We start from the raw sequence: 19,786 nt of genomic DNA on the forward strand, positions 1-19,786 counted from the left end.
ACTTTCTTGTGGAAGTGGCTTTTATTATTTCCCTTTTCCCTCAAGCGGCACTAAATTAGTTTCAGCTCGGGGAGTTTTCTTTGGCAGCTTGAATGGAAAAATAATTGTGTGCCTCGAAAATCCATTAACGTGGCCTTGCCAAAAACAAAGAAATCGTTTTGAGCCAGAATTTGCAGCAATACTCGAAAGCACCCAATTGTTTTCTGGGGTTAATAGACGGAGAACCAAGAAAATGTTGGCAATTATGATGCACATTGATTGCTCAAGAAGCGAACACTTGAGCCGGCTTAAAAGTTAAGCGATTCTCATTGTCTTGCCAACAGCCAAATTGTTGTTGCACTGTTTTCCACCTGACCCAAATCGCATGCAAATTGTACGTGAGCGAGAAGTTTGCCTTAGCTTAAAATACACAACAAATGGCCAGGTGAGGCAAGTGGTTGAGCTCTCGGAATAAGTTTTTATAAGTAAGTTAAGTTGCAAGGACGAGATAGCAAGGACTCGGCCCAATTTGCCCGGCAATCAAATGTTTTACTTCCCATTTCGTTCATTTGCTGCTCAAATTACATTCTACAGCGAATGCCTAGACCAAAAAATGCCCTAATGATAAATTACTCAGATATTGCCGGGAAATAGGATAAACGAGCTGCGAGGGTGGGGGGAAAATGATTAATGTCTCTGCAGCAATGTCGAATTATTAATAATAATAATAATCACAACAATGGAGACTACTGAAAAGGCCGAATTTCGGGACTTGGTTGGTGGTTGGTGGGCAATGATGATGTTTTGGCATTCTCATTTCGCCGTTTTTATTTTCCTTTCGGTGGAATGAGGGGGATTCTGACAGGAGCAAATGGAAATGGAACTGATGGCGGGCGGAATACTTCATCAATTGTGCTGGCAATGCGGCTGACTTTTACAAATTGAATTTGTTTATTTGATTTGACAATTAATTCCGAGCAATTGCACGTCCACGTCCGATTAATTGTCGGCCCAAAAAGAAATTTAAAGAGGCCCATAGGCTTGGCTTAAAGATAAGGCCCAGTTTGATATTGTTTTTCGTGCAATAAATACCGAGTTGTTGTTACATGTGTGCAAACATGCATCAACACTGGCGAAGGGTAATAAATTTTTACAGCTTGGCTCCGCAAACGAGTGAGGCAGAAGGATTCCGGAGCAGGCTGCTCCGATGCATCGCTATGGTCCGGCCCCAAAAAGTATGCCATGTTTTGTGCCGAGCCCCTGCTCAGCAAAGTTCATCGCTCCAAATGTTTATGGCCATATAGGCTTATGCGCATTTTATGCGCGAAATCAAGAAAAATGAAAATGCATTTCCCAGGCCCCAATCCCTGCCTCCTCCGGCTCCTTGCCTCGTTTGCTACTTTCTGCTGCGGCTGCACAAAAATTCTCCACTGTCTGAGCCTGAGCTGCCTGTGTGTAAACAAGGCTCGGCAAGGACTTTGTTTGCCAGGAGAGTCCGGAACGTGGGGCGCTGTGACTTTGGCTTGTGGCCAGGAGTAGACTTTGCAACTTTTCGGCCTGGGTCAACAGCGGCCAGGCCTAATGAAAACTTCAAATAGCCGTGTGGGTTGACTGACTGGCCAGCAGCTCTCCAAAGCTCATCCAAAATGCAGCTTGCCAATTGCCCGGCCCACTTAATCTAATTATAGTTAAATAACCAATTTTCCAGAGGACCTCCTCTCGCAGCGATTCCCATTTATTCCGACTGTCATGCGGGTTCGCACCTGGGCAAAACCCCATCCCAATCCTAAGATCCTTTGGATACACCCCCCACCCCGTGGGAACCACAGGCGCGTTGTCAGCTGCACGTGTGTGTGTGAGTGTGAGTCTGGGAGGCAATAATTTTCGCTCCTTGCACTGCGAGGTTGGCAAAAGTCATAGACGGTTAGCTTTCGCTGCCACAATTGTTTTGCCAGGTACACACATACATACACATGCATAGAGTACAACAACGGCCATCAGCGACAACAACATGCCTCACTCGGCACTTTTGCCACCTTTTTCCACTTTTCTCGCCTGCCTCGGAACACTGGGGCCTAGATATATATGTGCGGGTCTATAAAACACCCAGATAATCGCCCAGCATGTTCGAATTCCATTTGGGGTTGGCTCTGCTCCCTCTTTGTTTTGGGGATGTATATTACTTTTTCCACTTGGCATTTCATTTAGATTAACATTTTTGGGACGCACATCCCCTACACCTCTACAACTCTGATTTAAGGACCGACTTAAAGGTTGTCCGCCGAAGGAGTTATGGAAAAATCATCAGGCTCACACTTCCCACCACTTTCCCCACTTTCCCCACTGCTTTTTGGAGCATTCAAATTTCGTTTTGTTCGCTTTTTGCCACACGATTGAATGGCAGGCAGCGTGCAGCAAAAGCTTAGCCACATCAATGGGAATATGAGTGTGTGTTTCAGCTCGATACAGATGTTCCAGTTGCAATACGCCCACATGCTCCCCCCACTATTTTGGCTGCAATTTATTTCACTGGCTTTGCGGTTGTTTAGGGCCTGAAAAATTCTCCTCTCCAACAGTTTACGACAGTGAAAGTGGAGCAGAAGCGAAAGAGTTGCAGCCGTCGCATTTAGCGGAAAATGGATTTTAAGTTTGAGGGAAGGGCGATTGGGACGCGATCCATTAAGGCGACTGTCAGCCATCATAAGCTTTAAGTACAAATCACATTTAGCGGCTGCCCATGGTGATGTTACTCAATTGAAATCATTGACGCTGCGACAACAAAAGGCACTTCAATGGTTGACATTTTGATTTCGTGGCCCAAATGGAAGGCGGAAAATTCTTTCCAATCTGCCAGGCTTTTGTCTCTTTTTTTCTTTTTTTTTCGTACCCAATTCCGCTGAGAGTGGCGGCGGGAAAAACAGCTAGCTAGCTGCAGGTATCACCGCAATGCCCGACTGCCTTTTATATGGCATAACAAAAGCTTATCGCCAGCATAATAGAGACACGCGTCTGTGTAATAAAGTAGGGACCCGGCTCGGCAGTACCCACACTTGTACACTGGCAGACAAACGTGCACTTGGACGTTATCATTAACATTATTATTATTATCATTGTTACGGAAAAGAGCGGAAAGACTGGGCTTTGTGTACTGCCAGCTTAAGTGACTTTTTCTTCTCTGTTTTATTTCGTATCTTGAATTTTTCTTCTTGTATTTATTTTTTCTTGCAGAACTCAAAGCGGAAATCTTCGGGCCCAGCGATCTGATGGTGAAAACCGGCAGTGACATAAACCTAACGTGTAAAATTATGCAAGGACCCCACGAGCTGGGCAACATATTCTGGTACAAAGGTGCGTATGCGTAATGAACTCCGGCCCGCCTGCACCTTGGCCCATTTTGGCGCACCTCCATCTCATTTACGCAATTCAATTTGCTACTCTTCACATTACAGGCAGCGAAATGCTCGATGGCAAGGGCGAGAACGAAATCGACAGCTCCATGGCCCGGATTCGCGTTGAGGATGATTGGACTGACGGCCTGACTTCCAGGTATGTAACGACTCGGCATTCCACCATTCAGCCATTCCGCCATTACGCTATTCCGGCATTCCGCTCGGCAAACGTGCAAATGTGTGCCGAGCATTTCAGTTATTTCGCATTAAAATACCGCCTCACTTAATTAAGGACAGGTAACCACCACGCGGCATAGACAAGTTTAAAGCCCATCCTAGCCGGTCTGTGATAGGCTGCAGTCCTGCAGCCATGTCCTCACTAGCCGGCCGGTGGAACCACGGACCACGACTTTGAATGACATTTTAAGGCCAAAGCGAAGGACGATTGTCGGCCAAAGGAGCCACTGGCAGTCTGACTCTAAAGAGCAACGAGGGGGAATCAGTGCCGAAGTATCCTTACTCCTTTCTATAGAGATGTGGTACTCCTTTGAGAATAACTTTTAAAAAAAGGTTTTTTTTAATAATATTTACACAGCTTAGTTATATAAATAGGTTCCCATTTGGCCATAAAAAATATAGGTTTATTGTTAAGATCTGGTCTTATTACTCCATCACTTCACTGTGTGCCGTAGTTACCCGTGTGTGACTTTTAATTTGCACTAGTCAAAGTCAAAGCTAAGTCAAAGCCGGATTTGAGCCCGGAGTCTGTGGCCGATGTAGCTATTTGCCCAGTTTTAGTTTCCGCCACGCGATCATTGCCCATTAATGCTGTTAACTAACGACGCAGACGACCATAAAATGCAGGTGCCGTTGACGGAGATGAAAAGGGATTAGAAAACGTTCTTGAAAAGAAGTACACTGAAAATCATGCCTTAATCTTTTACAGCCATTAAAATGTTTAATATAGAGAAAGTTTAGTTCAAAAATCAAGTTAATACTTCATAATTGGCTTGAAAAGTAAATTGTACCAGTTTAAAACTTTATGTAGAAACAAAAATTTTGACAAGTAGGAAAATTGGAAAATTTGTAGTGCGAGCATACCTTATTAATGAAAGCGTACAAAAAAATGCTGATACCTGTAACGAACTCATTGAAGTGACAGCTACTAATTAAGCTAATGTACGATAACTTTTTAACATTAAATTATAAAAAAAAAATAATTATTTTCCCTCAATGCAAAGTTACTTTGAATTAGAGTCAGTGGTGGAGGCAGCTCGGTACACATTATGCTATCGCATAAAGTAGCAAAAGTTTTGTGCTTTTTGTTGATGTTTTTTTTTTGGCTCTGGCCGTTTGGCTTTGTTCCCCAACCTCCGTGCACTACCATTTCCATTCCAGCCACTGCATTTCACTTTCTCTATGCTTTCTCTTCCCGGTTCTCCACGTTGCTCCACACTGCTCCACGTTGCTCCGTGGCACAGATTAAAAATCAAGCGCGCCATGCCCGGCGATACCGGCAACTACACCTGTGTGCCGACGGTGGCAAAAACCTCGAGCGTCTATGTGCACGTAATTATTGGTAAGTAAGGACTGGCACTGCAACAACGGGCTTAGCCCGGCTAGTGTTTGCTTGTGTGCTGTCAGGGAGTTTTGCATGTTTATGACGGGAAGTGGATGTTGCCTGTTAGCAGCGGCACATTCGCAATTTGTAATGCCAAGTGCAACGGGGGGAGTGGCCGCGCAGTAATTGCATTGCACCAGACTCGGCGAGAAATTGCTGCTGGCATTTTTTTAGATTTTTTTCCAGCTCCTTTTTTGCCTCTCCCACATGTTTGTATTTGTGCAGCAGCACGGAAATTATTTCTAGTTGCCGCTGCAGCAAGGAAGTTTAGCTGCAGGCCAATAACACGGGCCATGTGTGCAAAGTCGGCTGAAAAGGGGGTTCGGGGATTTATGGGAGCAGCTTGTGTGCTCGAGAGATCATCAAGAACTTTAACAACTTTGGCTGCCAATGTTTTTCTTTGGCTCAAACGGAAACTGCCTGCATGCCAACTAAGGACGATTATAACTGACGCAGAAGAGCCGCAACAAAGCCAATCAGTGATTGTTTCCAAACAATTAATCGATGAACAGATATAGTTCCTGCTTTCCATATGCATTTCCATTTGAGGAGTTGAGCAATCTGTCAAGTGAAAGCTACAAGCAGACAATATCGATTGTCAACAGATTTTTTGCTCAGGCGTCTAGAAGAGTTTCGTTTTTTTCTGCTTTAAGCAAAACTCGAATAATGTGCGGGAATATGCAAAAATCATGTGATGTAGGACATATTCCGCCCACCCTAATTGCCTTTTTGATTCTGCTCTCCAACAGGCGAACATCCTGCGGCCATGCAACACAATTCGAGTAGCAACAGCAACAGCTTCTACTGCGGCATCTGCTGCATGCTGCTGAGCATTGTGTCCTGCTGCCTGCAGCACTTTTATGAAACGGGGTGTGGATACCTTCATGCCGCGGCAGCGGTGGCAAAATCCGCGGGATTGGGGCCCCCCAAGCGAGCAACGCTAACGACCAGCGAAACAGGAATAAGTGCAGCAGAAGCTGCAGCAGCAGCAGCAACAGCAGCCGCAGCAGGCGCAACTGCAGCAGTAGCAGCAGCAGCAACATCCACATTAGCAACGTGCAACATGTTGAGAGAACGCCCAGCGGCAATTCGGTGTCTGAGATGAAGGAATAATCAACACGCAGCGAAACACTAAAAAGGCAAAACACACACACACACACACACACGCAACACTGACACACATATTCAAGGTGATTTAAGTTTTCTATGTATCGCATGGGGGGCTCAAACATAAGTATTATATTTATCTACTTATAAGGATTGCACTTAGTGGAAAAGCAAACATATTATCTGATAAGCGAACAAGTAATTAACAACGTTAAGAGTGGAAGCTAAAACCCTGAAAAACTGAGAAAAATCCTATGCATTTTCGGGGCATCATAATCAACGTGATTTTCGACCCAGTGGAACAAAGGCTACTTGTTTGACATCGATTTGAATTGGACATTGACCAATTGAATGAAAGAACGCCCCAAAAATCACATATTATTACCCTAATTGTTTGACTTCTGGACTGCCTTACAATGTCCAGAGATATGGGTGAAAAATGATTGATTAAAACCGAGCATCCGTCTTCTATCCCATATTCAACTGTCAGTTATCTGTAAATCTCATTCTGCTACCGAATATTGACTGCACACACCCATAGAAAAACCTAACACACCTCTTCATTATGAAATAAGACTTACTAGCTATAAATACCCCGAACAGCCGGATTAACGAGCAGAGATCCAATTCTCTGGAATCACAATAACCCACTTCTATGCAATCTTTTACTGCCAACGAACTTGCACTCCACAGTAGCCCATTGCATCAAGTTGTTCGATTGAAATTTGCTGTAAATAATTGCCATTCAGGAGAGATTTACTCAAGAGTCCTTGGACGCACATACGTGTGAATCCAGCCCATTGAGAACAAAAGATGGTTCTGCATTCGATTGCTTTGCACATTTATCAGTTTTAGGTATTAGCTATGTTTAAGTACGATAATGAATGTATATGTATAGCCGATAAGCGGATAAAATACGGGAGCGGATGATACTGAAATTCAAGCGTCAGTACTCAAAAATTGGGGATTAACCTATTTGTGTCTGACCCAATTGTGGGTGAAGCTCGTTTAATTGTACATAATTAGTTTTGGCTAGAAACAAACAAATAAAAAAACAACGGAAAGAAACAAACACAAATGAGGGGAAAATTTAATATTAAATGCAATTTATAATTGTGCTTATCGATATAATTGATACGAATGCATTGCGAGTGTGCAGGCACTGTAAATAAATTCATTAGTAGACGAAATTGTAATTTTAATTAACTCTTAAACGATATAAACAGATAAAACCGATAAATGCGATTCGCAGGCTGGCAACCGCCCTAGTTGGTAAGCCGCACACTGAGGCAAAATTGGCAGAACTCACACGCAAACCAAATTAACTAAACCACACTAAGCATAACACAATTCAAATAATAGTAAAAGCTAGTTAAATTAAATGCGGAGCCCTGTAAATAGAGTGAATGGGATAGTGAATTAATCGGTGATCGGCGATTAACTAAGCTAAATCCGTTGGGTGTCAAGTATTAATGTCGGCTCCAGATTAATGAAAAAAATAATAAAAATTAAAACAAAAAAACAATAACGAAACCCTAGCAAATACATTATGTACAATTGTATGTCACGGCAGTGCAGCTAACAAATATACATACATATATAAACCAGGTACTCTCAAATCATTTATATGTGTGCGTATCCATAGGTACCCTACTTATGCATATACAGATAGGATTGTTTAAACGCCACATCAAAAACACGGACACTGCAGGCGAGAGTTTTGTGAAATGAAACCGAATCGATTCAATAAAATTATAATTTAGAAAATTTAACAAGCCTCGTGTAGTTCTTTGTGGGTGGGGTTAGTCATGCAAAATCATTACCATCATTTAAACACTCTCATTTTAATATTTCGAATTTCAAATCTAACATAACATCTGGCAGCATGTTTTCAGTGAGACTTAGAATTCAACAATTTATGATGATTTTTGAATGAATTATATTTATTTGATTTGAATTCCCATGCTCCCTTTAGAAACCCACATATGTACATATTAAGAAACTTTGAACCAGATCGCTTTTGACAGCTGATTTCGCCAGAAAAACCAGTTTGTCATAGTTTCAAAGGGAATGCTGGTAATGCGTTCATTGACTCTCCCTATAATGTATTCAAATGAAATCACTGGTTAGATGTCGTCCAAAATGATGATGATGCTGATGTGATGGCTGCCGTCCAATATTTATTTAATTGCAATTCGTCTCCAAATGTGGCGGGACTGATGTACCGTTCGTTTCTTATTCGCCCTGATATTAATTCTAGCCAAAAGTATAAATAAAACCAGAACTAGGTAGACGCATTTTAGTCCGTTGTTGTCCAGGTCTAAGAACATGCTGCAGCTGTCACTGGCCCTGCTGCTCTTTCTGGCTCTATTTGCCAGCTTAGAAACAGGTGGGTTCTATTGTTACGAAAGCTTAAGTCATATATATAAGTGATATATATCACAGCACCATCCTCATCATCTGGAGCTAAGCAGGAGAAATATGTGCGGGTATACGAAATCAATGAGGAGCAGTACCAGCGGGTTTTGCAGGTGACCAAGGGCAAGAATGTCATATCAGAAGCTCGGTTGATCAACGGTGGCTTCGCCACCGTAAGTGATACCTTGAGTTCCGGATGGAACTCTCTTCTACGCATCGTGGGCCTCACCACGCTCAGCAAGGCCGATGAGACGGAGAAGGTGGACTTCGATGGTCAGCCCTTGTGTGTGATCAAGTCTCGAGAGGGCGAGGGCAGGGAGGAGGATGTGCCCTCCGCACGAAGCTCGGCTAGAGACATCGAAGCCGAAGAAGAAGATTCCGCCATCCACTGCATAGTCGTGCTCAAGAAGGATGTCGAATTTGAGCTCCCAACCCTGGATCCTCATCCAAATTATGCCCAATATTGGAACAAGCCTGAGACGTCTAACACTGTGGCGGAAACCCCTGTCCTCACTCAGTCTTCAGAGGTTCTTAAGGAGGAAGAGGCAGTGGAGACGGAGACCAGGATACAAGCTCCTTTGAAAAAGAAAAAGGTTAACAAAAGTATTTATCCAAGGACAGGCGCTTTGGGGGACGACTCTGATGGTTCCCGGCAATATGGCTATCCTCCACTGCCGCCCCAATATGGAACGCCCTATCCACCACCTCCCTCCTATGGTGGCTATCCGTACAGTCCCTATCCCAACCCTCCGCCTTATCCAAACCCTCAGCCATATGGACCCCAACTGCCGTATGGACCATCGCCATATGGACAACCTCCTTATGGATTGTACCCCCAACAGCCCTATGGTCCACAGCCCCCCATTCCACCTTACAGTCCGCAGCCCTATGGACCCTATGGATATCCCTACTTGGATCAGAACCAGTTGGCTCAAGTAAATGCCCAAAAGGAAGTGGAGAAACTCGAGGCTGACGATGACGAAGAAGAAGATGAAAACTCCTACGAGACTGAAGATGAAAATGACTATCGCTACAAGAACCGTTTATACTCCTACAATCCTGTGTACCTCCAACAATCTTATAATAACTAATAAACATGAGAAAATAAATACACATTCTGGTTTTATTATCTTAGTCAAGAGTAGTAAATTTAAAAATGTTAGAAATTTCTTGGGATGAATCTTCTTGTGACCAAACTAATCCAACATGTGGATTATGAGTAATTTCTCTGGAGTATCGCTCTCCTTTGTGAGCTCGACCAAAAGCAATTATGTTATCATTCAATCGACGAATGATAGACATGTTTTGTTATAAAACTAATTAAGTAAACGAGTTTTGGGCAGGGCGAGATCATGATGAAGAACTGGGTCAACGCGTAAATTATGGAGATTGGAGTCGATTAGTGCAAAGCTATAACTGTATATGAGCAGTTTGGGTTGATCCATTTGAATGACAATGCCGAAAGGGAATTTCGGTTCGTCAAGTCATCAACTTGTCGGCAGAGAAAGACTTTTGAAATATATAAGCAAGGGAGCAGAGCAAAATAAGCTTATTCGCAATCGCCATGAAGTTCTTAACAGTTCTTGCGGTTATCGTTCTCTGCGCAGCTGCGGCCCAAGCTGGTGAGGTTTTCTGATATTTGATCCTGGATAAAAGGATGCTAATGATCTCTCCACATGACAGGCTCGAGTCGTCCGCAGCTGGTGCGTCTGCATCAGGTGACTCGGCAGGAGTATAAAGAGCTGCTCCGTCTTGCCCAGGGCAAGGAGGAGGTATCTGAGGCCCGTTTGCTCAGCAGCTCCATTGCTGGCATCAAGGGATTGGCGTCCGGCTTCGCCGCTGGCAACTTTATTCCAGCTATCTTCAGTTCCGGATCGAAGGATACGCCCAAGAAGGGACGTCCACTCTGCGTGATCTCCACCAATGATCTTGACCAGGATCAGGAGAGGCGCTTGGGTCGTGTGGTGAGCATTGAGTATGAGCCCAATTCCGACTCCAGCTCCGGATCGGGATCGAGCAGTGGCAGTGGAAGTGGTCATGGAAGCGGACACGGCAGTGGACACGGCGGTAGTGGTCACGGCGGTGGTCATGGCGGTGGAAATGGAAGTGGTAGCGATGACGACGACGATGATGTGACCACTGTCAACTGCATCCTGGTGGTCAATGGCACCGACACCACTACTACCACCACAACTACGCCGAAACCAGGTCACGATCACGGTCACGGACATGGTCATGGGCACGGGCATGGTGGCGGCCATGGAAGCGGACCCAGGCCAGGTGGCTATTACCCACCACCTCCTCCGTTCTATCCTCCCTACTACGGCTACCCACCGTACTATCCTCCCTACCCTTACCCACCACCACCTCCGCCAACACACAAGCCACCACATTCCGGCGGTGGCCAGCGATCGGCGGATGAGGAGGAGGAAGCAGGTCGTCTAATCGATGCCTACAACGGATTCTACTACCAGCCAGAGGGTTTCACTCCAAGGAGCGCAAAGTATTCTAGGGTGAGCCAGGATACCGCGGCCTATCAGCCAGCCAGCTATCCGCAGCAGGAGTATGCCAACTCCTATCCCAAAGTGGTGCGCAACTACGGACTGACCCATCCTGCTCCTGTCTACGTACGATCGCCACAATTTGAACAGGAACACTAGAACAATCTGTCTTTAGAGAAATGCACCCTTGAATAAAATTAACTAAATTATTAATTGGGAAGAGGTTTTCTTTGATAGTTTGGGTTCATGTTTTTGTATAGCTATAGTGATAATTGATCATTGATAACTATATATAATTTTATATAAAGAGTGGGTCCTCAGCTATAGTAATACTTGATGGCTTGAACAATACTTTAATTGAATTTATAAAGCCTGCGTATCGAGGCAGACATACACATGTGTATCTTTTGAACACAATGCTGATGGGGCCACGATTCAGAGAGCCATCAATCGCAGACGCATGTGCCTTCATAATTGGACTCCGAATTGAGTGGCAGAATCGCTCATTTGTTGCATGTTTGCGAGAGATGGCCCACCCACACACATACATACTTTGTGTGTGCTCGCGTGCGTGTTTGATCAAAAGTGTTACAAGGTCCTGCCACTAACAATGCCAGAAAGAAACGTTGATCTAGGCAACACAACAGAGCCACCGTGTAAACAAGCAGCATTACACTTTCCTCTGCCACACAAACACACGCACGGAGGAGTATTGAGGCACAACGACAATTGAAAGTGTAACACATCGTTGCCTTTTGTAGAGCTGCTGCTGCTGCCTCTTTACTGCAGGTGCACGGTAAGAAAAAATTAAAAAATATAATCTAGGTATATTGTAATTAATAATCTTTCTTTTTGTTCTCAGAGAAAAGTCTTAGATCAGTTTTGCAGCTCTAAGTACTATGCACTTTCTAAATGACCTTTTAAGACAATCAAATTCAAGTTGCAACCGATTTTTTTCAGTGCACAAACTGATAGTCGGATAGTGACACACAGTCATGCGCTGGCGAAGGACAACTAACGCACAGGCATAAAAGAGAATAAATTAAAGAACAACTCAAAATAACCGCGGGGCAATTGGCAGTGGTGCATCGCATGTGGGCGGTGCAGCCGGCATGGGCGTGGCGATTTGAACGCCTGTTCGTAAGTGCATCGATGGTAGTGAGAGGGGGTTGTGGGATGGCAGGGTTTGTGGGTGGTGGAATAGGGAGATACGGTCGCCTTTGGCTTCATTGCGATTTTAGTCTGAGCCTGTCACGGCGCCACGCCCCCTCGTACCGCCTACGCCCACCCACACAGTGTTGTGTCTATGCACTGCAAAATAATTACTTTCATATCCTGCGGCAATTAAATTCATTTAGTTTGCCACCAATCTACCCAGCACTCTGATTAAGACATTCATCCCAGCCTCGCATTCAACGGCTTACGCTTGTGGCTTTTGAACCCAACTCATGGTGGCAGCCACCTCCTCCTTTCTGCCAGCCATTTCGTCCAGCGCTCCTCCGTTGCGGCCTTCGTCTGACCAAGCAACTCTAAACTATGTCAACTGTTAACTTTTCCTTTCTATTTTTGCTATTTGTTGCGCGCTCGTTGTTTTTGCAGCCACTGGCATTCCGCTCCTTTGGCCTGCATGTTTTTCAAGGACTCTACATAGTTTATCCAGCAACATCAAGCACACCCACGCACAACCAGCCAGCACACACACACACACACCCACGCACATAAAGGACAAAATGCTTGTAGCTGCCATTTTGGACATGGCTGAGTTGAATGTAAGCAAATTGCTAAGAGCTCTGCAAGTGTGTTGCTCAGACAGACATACAAAAAAACAGAACGGAATGGCCCTAAAATTGCTGTCCTCAAAAATGCAGTAAAGTGTTGCCAAAGATGCTGTTAACGCCAATGGAAAATCGAGGGATGCGCATAAGCGATTAGCTGTGGCCTAAATTAAAGGGGTAAACTTTTGGAATTGAAAGCAAATACATAAATTGCCTTAATTCAATTGGAATATTTTCATATTTTCATAGATTTGAATTATTGATTTGGCTACTCAAACAATCTAATATTAATAAATCTACTCCGGGCAGTGATATTCATGATTTATATCCGATCTAATGGAATTAAAGTTCTCATTGCACATAAATCAGACTGAAATATCTATTATCAAATAATTTGGCGTTGTTCTATTTATTGCGGCAGTTAATTGGTAGTCATATTTTTGAAAATTTTCAATTTTTAATAACTATTATTTTTTTTGCTCTTCTGAGCTGAGCTTGTTTGTTTCTCTCATTTACATTCAAAGGTTGTTCTTATCCAAAGTTTGTTTAATACACGACTGTGTTTGTGTTTGTGTTTGCATTTCCGTTTTGATTTCCACAAGTGTTTATTGCATTGATGAAGATGAATTAGGTCTTGAATAATTTCTGGTGGCAAAAGTCAGGCAGCTTCCTCAGCACCAACGTAATCGTCTTCATCGTGTAAATGTCAATTTAACGGAATATTAATGCAAGTACGCCATTGCAAAGAAACCCATACACACACCCACAAACACACACTCACAAACACACACACACACACATATGCACAATACATCAAGCCGTGGCTAGAGCGGAAGCACGGCGACATTACGTTCCACCTAACGCAGCTGATCAGCGGGCACGGTTGCTTTCGCAGCTACCTGATGCGCTTTGGACACGAGGATGCGGATGACTGTCCATGGTGTGGAGGTGGTCGGAGCGAAACAGCTGAGCACGTCCTCTTCTCGTGCGTTAAATACACTAGGGAACGGAGCTCTCTGGAAACCGTACTTGGCGGCAGACTGAATGCGGACAACCTAGTCCCATTCATGCTGCAGGGGGAGGCGGAATGGCAAGCGGTCAACAGCTTCGCCGCAGCGATAACCACCGAGCTCAGAAGAGCCGAGAGAGCCAGGAGGGTCCACGAGTGAGCAAATCCTGATCGTCCTCGCGAAGCAATGCTTCACGGCCATACCGCGGGGAGTCCTGGATTTGCCCTCATAAATGTTATTATGTTGCATAGTATATAGTTTAGAATAAGGATTCAATAAACGAATTAAAAAAAAAAAAACACATATGCACAAGCATACGTCTTTGATAGCAACGGAAGTGCGCACACAAATACACGCTCGAGTGCCATTTTGTTAAGGCGCAAAAATTGATAAGTGCCTTGTGGTTATTGCGGTCTTTGGTGGCCATTAACACGACGCAGGGGGGCATGAGGCATGAGGCATGAGGTGTGTGTACCACACACAAGGATAATAAAATGTGCTCCATAAGAGGCTGTGCGAGCAGAAGGGCGTTATTTGCACGTCAATCAAACATGGCGTCAAATAATCATTAACAAACTCACGCACACACGCACAAACAATGGTGTGATTTAAGGATTTTTAAGGAGTGGCTTGCATGTGATAAGTGATAAGTGTGCGTGCGTGTGTGCATGCGATTGTGTTTGTGTTTGCTGTCATGTAGTTGTCCCTGACATTGGTTTTGCTTGCTGTTGATTTGGTGGCTTAACTGATTTGTGGTTGCCGAAGCCTCGAGAGAAGCCGCCGCATCTGGATTTGCGGATAAATGCCACATTGGCTGGTATTCAACTGCGGAAACGCACCATAACCGCTTGGATAAGGCCTTGAAATTGCGTAAGTACATGTAGGGTAATTAAAAACGAGAGAGATGGAAAATGTTATCACTTTTAAAGGCGTACTACATAGCAAAAGACCAAAAATACCATACTGAGTTACACTTTAACATTTTTTGAAGAACTTCCTGTTTTTTTTGTGGTTGCACGCCTGCCGTTGGCATTTAATAATCACTTGTCAACTTGTGCAAGCTGAAAGCTCCGATTGCCAATTTGGTATCGATACCCAGCCATTCCCCCTTCCTTGCCCCACCCCCTTTTTGGAACACTAACCAGTTTACCTGGCCCACCTCGAGATCGAGATGGAGACCTGAAACGTATGTTCGTTCGCAGCACTAACGAGCTGTGATTTTTCTTGCCATCAGCAGGGCCTGAATGGAGTGACTGCAAGTCAATGCGATTGGCGTCAATTAAGTGCCATAAGCGACACAATAAGCCGTCAGTCAGTCCGTCGGTCCTTTGGTCCTCCAGTCCGCCACCCGGCCGGAGTTTAACGCTCTTCAGCTCACTCCGGCTTAGTTGGGCCCCGGCTTTTGACACACTTTCGAGCGGCAGCAGTGGCAGAAGCACTAGATTGATTGGCGCCACTCAATTGGCAACCTTTTTGGCCTGGTCTCTTATAGTATGGTATGCTATGGTATGCCATGGTATGGTATAGTATGGTTGAGTATGGTTGGGTATGGTTGGGTATGGTTGGGTATGGTTGGGTATGGTTGGGTATGGTTGGGTATGGTTGGGCTTGGTGTACCGGCTTTGGTTTACCGATGACTTCATGTGCAGCATCGTTACACGCATCGCTTACCATCATCCATCGGCTTGCTTTTTCCTCCGACAAGCGATTAGAATAAATTGCAACAAGCTGGCAAAACGACAGGCCTCCAGATTGGGTGTTCGATGGGTTCTGGTCCTGATTCCGATAGCGATTCGGATTTCGGATACGGATTCGAGCTCAACGGTATGCATTTGACACGAGTGGCGATTTCTGCCTCAATAATTTACCCAATATCTCAATGTGTATCTCAAAAGTTCTCGAGACTCGAGTGCGTCAGTGCGGGCGGGTGAGTGTAATCAATTTTAGTGGCAACGCAAAGTTTTTCAATGCGCTGCCATTCAATTAAAAATTTGTGCAGAACTTTATTTTGCTGTTAAGTGGCAATCTACATGCATCCCCCGCACTTCATCATTTCCACCATATAAATGGGTGTGTGCACTACTGGGGGCTTACTATATGTATATGTATATTCGTTTGTTGGTTTGCTGCATCGCACATCGCGCACATCTGTAAATACAACTATAAATGGCTTTGAAGAGTTTCTCTTTTCGGCTTTCCTTTTTTATGGTTTTGTTTGGGTTGATTTATGTGTACATGCCAGTCAAATTGATGAATTGCCTTTGAAAGACGATCAAATAAAATCACAAGCGAAGCGAAAGGGGCAAAGGACCACCGGCCTTATAAGTTGTGCGATAAATTTCAGTTACCAATTCATCTGGCGAGAGAATTTGAACAATTAATTCCAGTGATATTTAACAATTCCATCAAGATTGCCTAGTTTGATATATAATATTTATTGGTTGGACTCAAGTAATATCTTCTCTGACATCAAAAAGTTTCAATTTCGTTTGTGGAAATGAGGCATAACTCCGTGTCTGTTGTTTTGCAGACAACAAATGCGATGTTCCATGCATAAGTTAATCAAAATTTGTTTAGCAATGCACAAGACCAACTCGCACACATATAAGCCTCTTGAAAAATGACATCAAACCTGGATAAAAGGCAATAGCAGCAGATGACGACGAAATTGAAAAATAATAACAAAAAGTTACCCTGGCAGCCGTCGTTGTATCTCGTTGTATCTTCGTATCTCGGCTCTAATTTAATGCGATGAGTTCTCGGTATACTTTTTGTTTTTAATTTATCCAGCAGCCCGCAGCACTTTCCCCACCACCTTCCATCGACTTTCCCCCATTTTCCTGGAGCACCTGCCTCCATTCGAGCTGCTGCCATTATTCAATCTGTTGGCCGTCATAGTTGCTGATTCTACTGCTGCTGTTGGTGTTTTTGCTGTCGGGATCTTGTTTGTGTTTATGTTTTAATAAAACAGTGCCATCCCCCTGGTCCTCACATCACCCCTTCAGCCATCAATCCCCCCCTCCCTGCCTCCGCTCACAGATGCTGGCAAAGTCAAGAGTAAGTCATGAGTAAATCTTATTATTTTATCCTTTGTTATTGCATTCTCGATGGCTTTTCCCGTGCAGGCTTAGGATTTGGTCCTTGGTTCTTGGTAGTTGGTACTTGGTGCCTGGTACGACCCCCATCCTTTATCCTTCTCCCCCCCAACATCCTACCCCTCGCCCACTGTTATCATAAATCTGCATGCTGGCGAGGCATGTTTCGACTGCTCCGAGTTCGGCTCTCAATCCGATCCCGATGCACACAACGTCATATGTCAACTGCATCAATATTTGCATTTTGATTGAAACTTACAAGGAGGCAAAAGTCTGTCCCAATTTGCATATCCTTCCCTGCCAATCTGGCTCCAGCTCGAGTACACTCAGGCAACATTTCGTCCCTAATCCCCGGCCAACAAGCAGCTTAAATGGCTTTAAGATACGACTGCTGGTCGAAAAGGCGACTAGTCGTTGGCTATTTATGTCTAAATTGGCAAATAGCAAATGGTGATGGCCGAAATGCAGTTTTGCTGTTAATTTCACTTACAACGCACATTAAATGCAGACACTGCAGCAGCAGTTGCACCAGCAGTTGCAGCAGCAACATCGGCAGCAGGAACATACTGCATCCTCAATCCTGCAGCAAAACCACCCACAGGAGCCAACAAAAAGCTGTTTGTCCATAATCAGTGCAAAGTGCAGTTGCACTCCACAATTCGCATGGTGTGCGAATGGGGGAATCCCCGACTTTTGACCATTTCGGTTTTGCCTGCCAGTCGTCGCCATCGCCATCGCAATCGCCATTGCCAACGCCATCGTAGTTGTAGATGTCGTTGTCGCTCCCATTGCCGTTGTTGTACCAAATTAGGTCAAAATGCGTTCAATTCCGCACGAAATGTCAAAATAAACAAGTTAGCCAACGGCCAAATAGCCTGGCTCTCATGTGGAGATGAGAGTCTGGCTGCAGTAAAGCCGAGCAAGGACCCCATCGGTTATTCGCTTTTCCGGAAAAATCTGCAATTTGATTGTAAGTCAGTGTTAAGAGGTCATGACCAAAAGTGGCATAGGCACAGGGAACTTTCTTTACTTGGTTAATGATTGATGGGTGAAGATAGTTTCAGGATAATAATAATTTTTCGGAGAACTATAGTTAGAACTTAAGCTTGAATCACTGCCAATTCGACGGGCTCTCCAGCAAATCGAATTCAGCCGCTCTCGATCGCCAGAGTGGCTTGCCTAATGGCCAGATCGGATTACGCAACTGCAGTGAAACTGTATTCAGAGTCCTCGGCCAATTGGGCAGGTATTGCAATTAATTGGCACTTGCATATGGCAGGCATTCAAATGCCCAGGTTGCACAGCCTGGAGGAGAATTGGGCAAAGTGGGGACATTTTGGAGGATGAGACAGACACATGCCCAACAATAGTGCGATAATTTCGTTTAATTAAGCCTAGGCCAAGTCCCTGTGCCCCTTATGCCACTGTGTGCGTGTGTGTGTGTGCGTATTGCATAATCCCAGCACAATGGCAGTGTGGAGGAGGTTTAATTTGAGATGGGAAATGCCGGGACAACAACAGCAACAGCTGCATTTCATTACAATTTTTCAATTACTATTAACTTGATGCGGCCTCATTACAGGACTCTGCGTCGCGTCCTTTCCCTTTGCCGGCTGGTTTATCGTAATTAATTTTGCGGCTTCTGCTTGTCTCGTGTTTCCCCCGCCCCCTCCCTCCTCGTTTCCTACTGCTCCTTGGCCTTGGGCAGACATTTCATTAGGAAAATTGTTTATTAAAAAATAAATAGAATTAAACAATAAGCAAGAAGCAAATGGCCAGGACGACGCTGTCGTCGCTCCAACTTTTCCTTTGCATGCAAAGTCACGCCCCCTTCGCCTGCGCCGCCCCTTTTTTCAGCCTGTAAGTTGCGCTTATCACGGAGCATAATCATAAAAAGTTATGCGCTCGCTAATTTGATTAATGGCATTTCCTTGGCCGCAATCCAAATTCATAATGACTGTGCTCGGGCTAGGAAATTATTATTACTTCTAATTACAACGAGACAACTTCATTAGGACAGTGTTACTGCCCCGCCCCCCGGGCAAAAAATAAGTGAGTATCCGGCTGGACATTAAACCAATCGCATCTGGAAATCAACGGACGTAAATCATGGGAATCCAATTACCGTCTGAAGCCGCTTTTCACCAGCTGCAAAAATCAAATCCAACTTTCGCGGCTTTAATTGTTTCATCGCGGATAGGTAACTCAATTAAACTCAAACAATCACTACCGTCGAAAGCCTGTGGTCATCATAAATTCCAACAAATACGCACACAATCGCAATAAATTCCGATTCAAACTCCGTTCGAACATTACAAGGGATTGCTTCGAACAGTTTCTAAAAATAAACGCACAAAATGTGCTTTTAATAAATTCGTGCAAACACTAAGCGAAATAATCACTAACATCTGATTTTTACTGATTTAAAATAAGAGAATTAGGATATTTCAATTTAATTTTACCAATATTTCATTAGAATTTTATATTCACTTTTCCGTTTCTAGTAACATAAATTCACATAAATACAATTATTTTTAGCTGTGTAGAAATTTTCAACAAAATGAAGACCCTGCATATGGTCTTTGATTTTATCAAAAAAATAAATTTAACCCACAGTTCAATTAAGTCCAATTTATGGTTGATTTTTTAGTACCTATAGCCAACTGACTGAACTGTAAATACAATAAATATCCTTTGTAAATATTAGAAAATAATATTTTCTTTGCTTATTTGCTTATCGCGTGCTTTGTGCAAATTGATCACGAATAAAAAACGAAATCACTATTTAGAAAGTCAATTTCATGGAAGCAATGACATCCAATGACTAATGTCGTAATTGGGCAGGAAAAACCTTTTAGCTGATATTAATTATAATATCTCTTGCCCAATTG

At 44.0% G+C, this 19,786-nt stretch overlaps 3 protein-coding genes across 3 annotated transcripts in view; all 3 read left to right on the forward strand.

The window, feature by feature from the left end:
- Positions 1–7,868, forward strand: part of LOC6735433 (zwei Ig domain protein zig-8) — a 46,395-nt gene extending 38,527 nt beyond the window's left edge. Inside the window, exons 5-8 of the mRNA XM_002082337.4 lie at positions 3,208–3,327; positions 3,429–3,525; positions 4,850–4,947; positions 5,739–7,868. Of these exons, the coding sequence (XP_002082373.2) occupies positions 3,208–3,327; positions 3,429–3,525; positions 4,850–4,947; positions 5,739–6,094 (671 nt within the window). The 3' untranslated portion in view covers positions 6,095–7,868. The remainder of the gene's footprint in view (positions 1–3,207; positions 3,328–3,428; positions 3,526–4,849; positions 4,948–5,738) is intronic.
- A 142-nt stretch (positions 7,869–8,010) lies between these two features.
- On the forward strand, positions 8,011–9,609 carry LOC6735435. The gene is made up of 2 exons (XM_002082339.4): positions 8,011–8,485; positions 8,542–9,609. Exons 1-2 carry the CDS (start codon positions 8,425–8,427, stop codon positions 9,603–9,605), a joined length of 1,125 nt encoding a protein of 374 aa, XP_002082375.1. The 5' UTR covers positions 8,011–8,424; the 3' UTR covers positions 9,606–9,609.
- Positions 9,610–9,961: 352 nt separating this feature from the next.
- Positions 9,962–11,199, forward strand: LOC6735436 (sperm-associated antigen 8). Its single transcript, XM_002082340.4, has 2 exons — positions 9,962–10,136; positions 10,198–11,199. The coding sequence occupies exons 1-2, from the start codon at positions 10,079–10,081 to the stop codon at positions 11,172–11,174; spliced, it is 1,035 nt and encodes a 344-aa protein (XP_002082376.1). The 5' UTR covers positions 9,962–10,078; the 3' UTR covers positions 11,175–11,199.
- The last annotated feature ends 8,587 nt before the right edge of the window (positions 11,200–19,786 follow it).

This window comes from Drosophila simulans, chromosome 2R (genome assembly GCF_016746395.2).
Source record: "Drosophila simulans strain w501 chromosome 2R, Prin_Dsim_3.1, whole genome shotgun sequence".
In the NCBI taxonomy this organism is placed as follows: Eukaryota; Metazoa; Arthropoda; class Insecta; order Diptera; family Drosophilidae; genus Drosophila; species Drosophila simulans.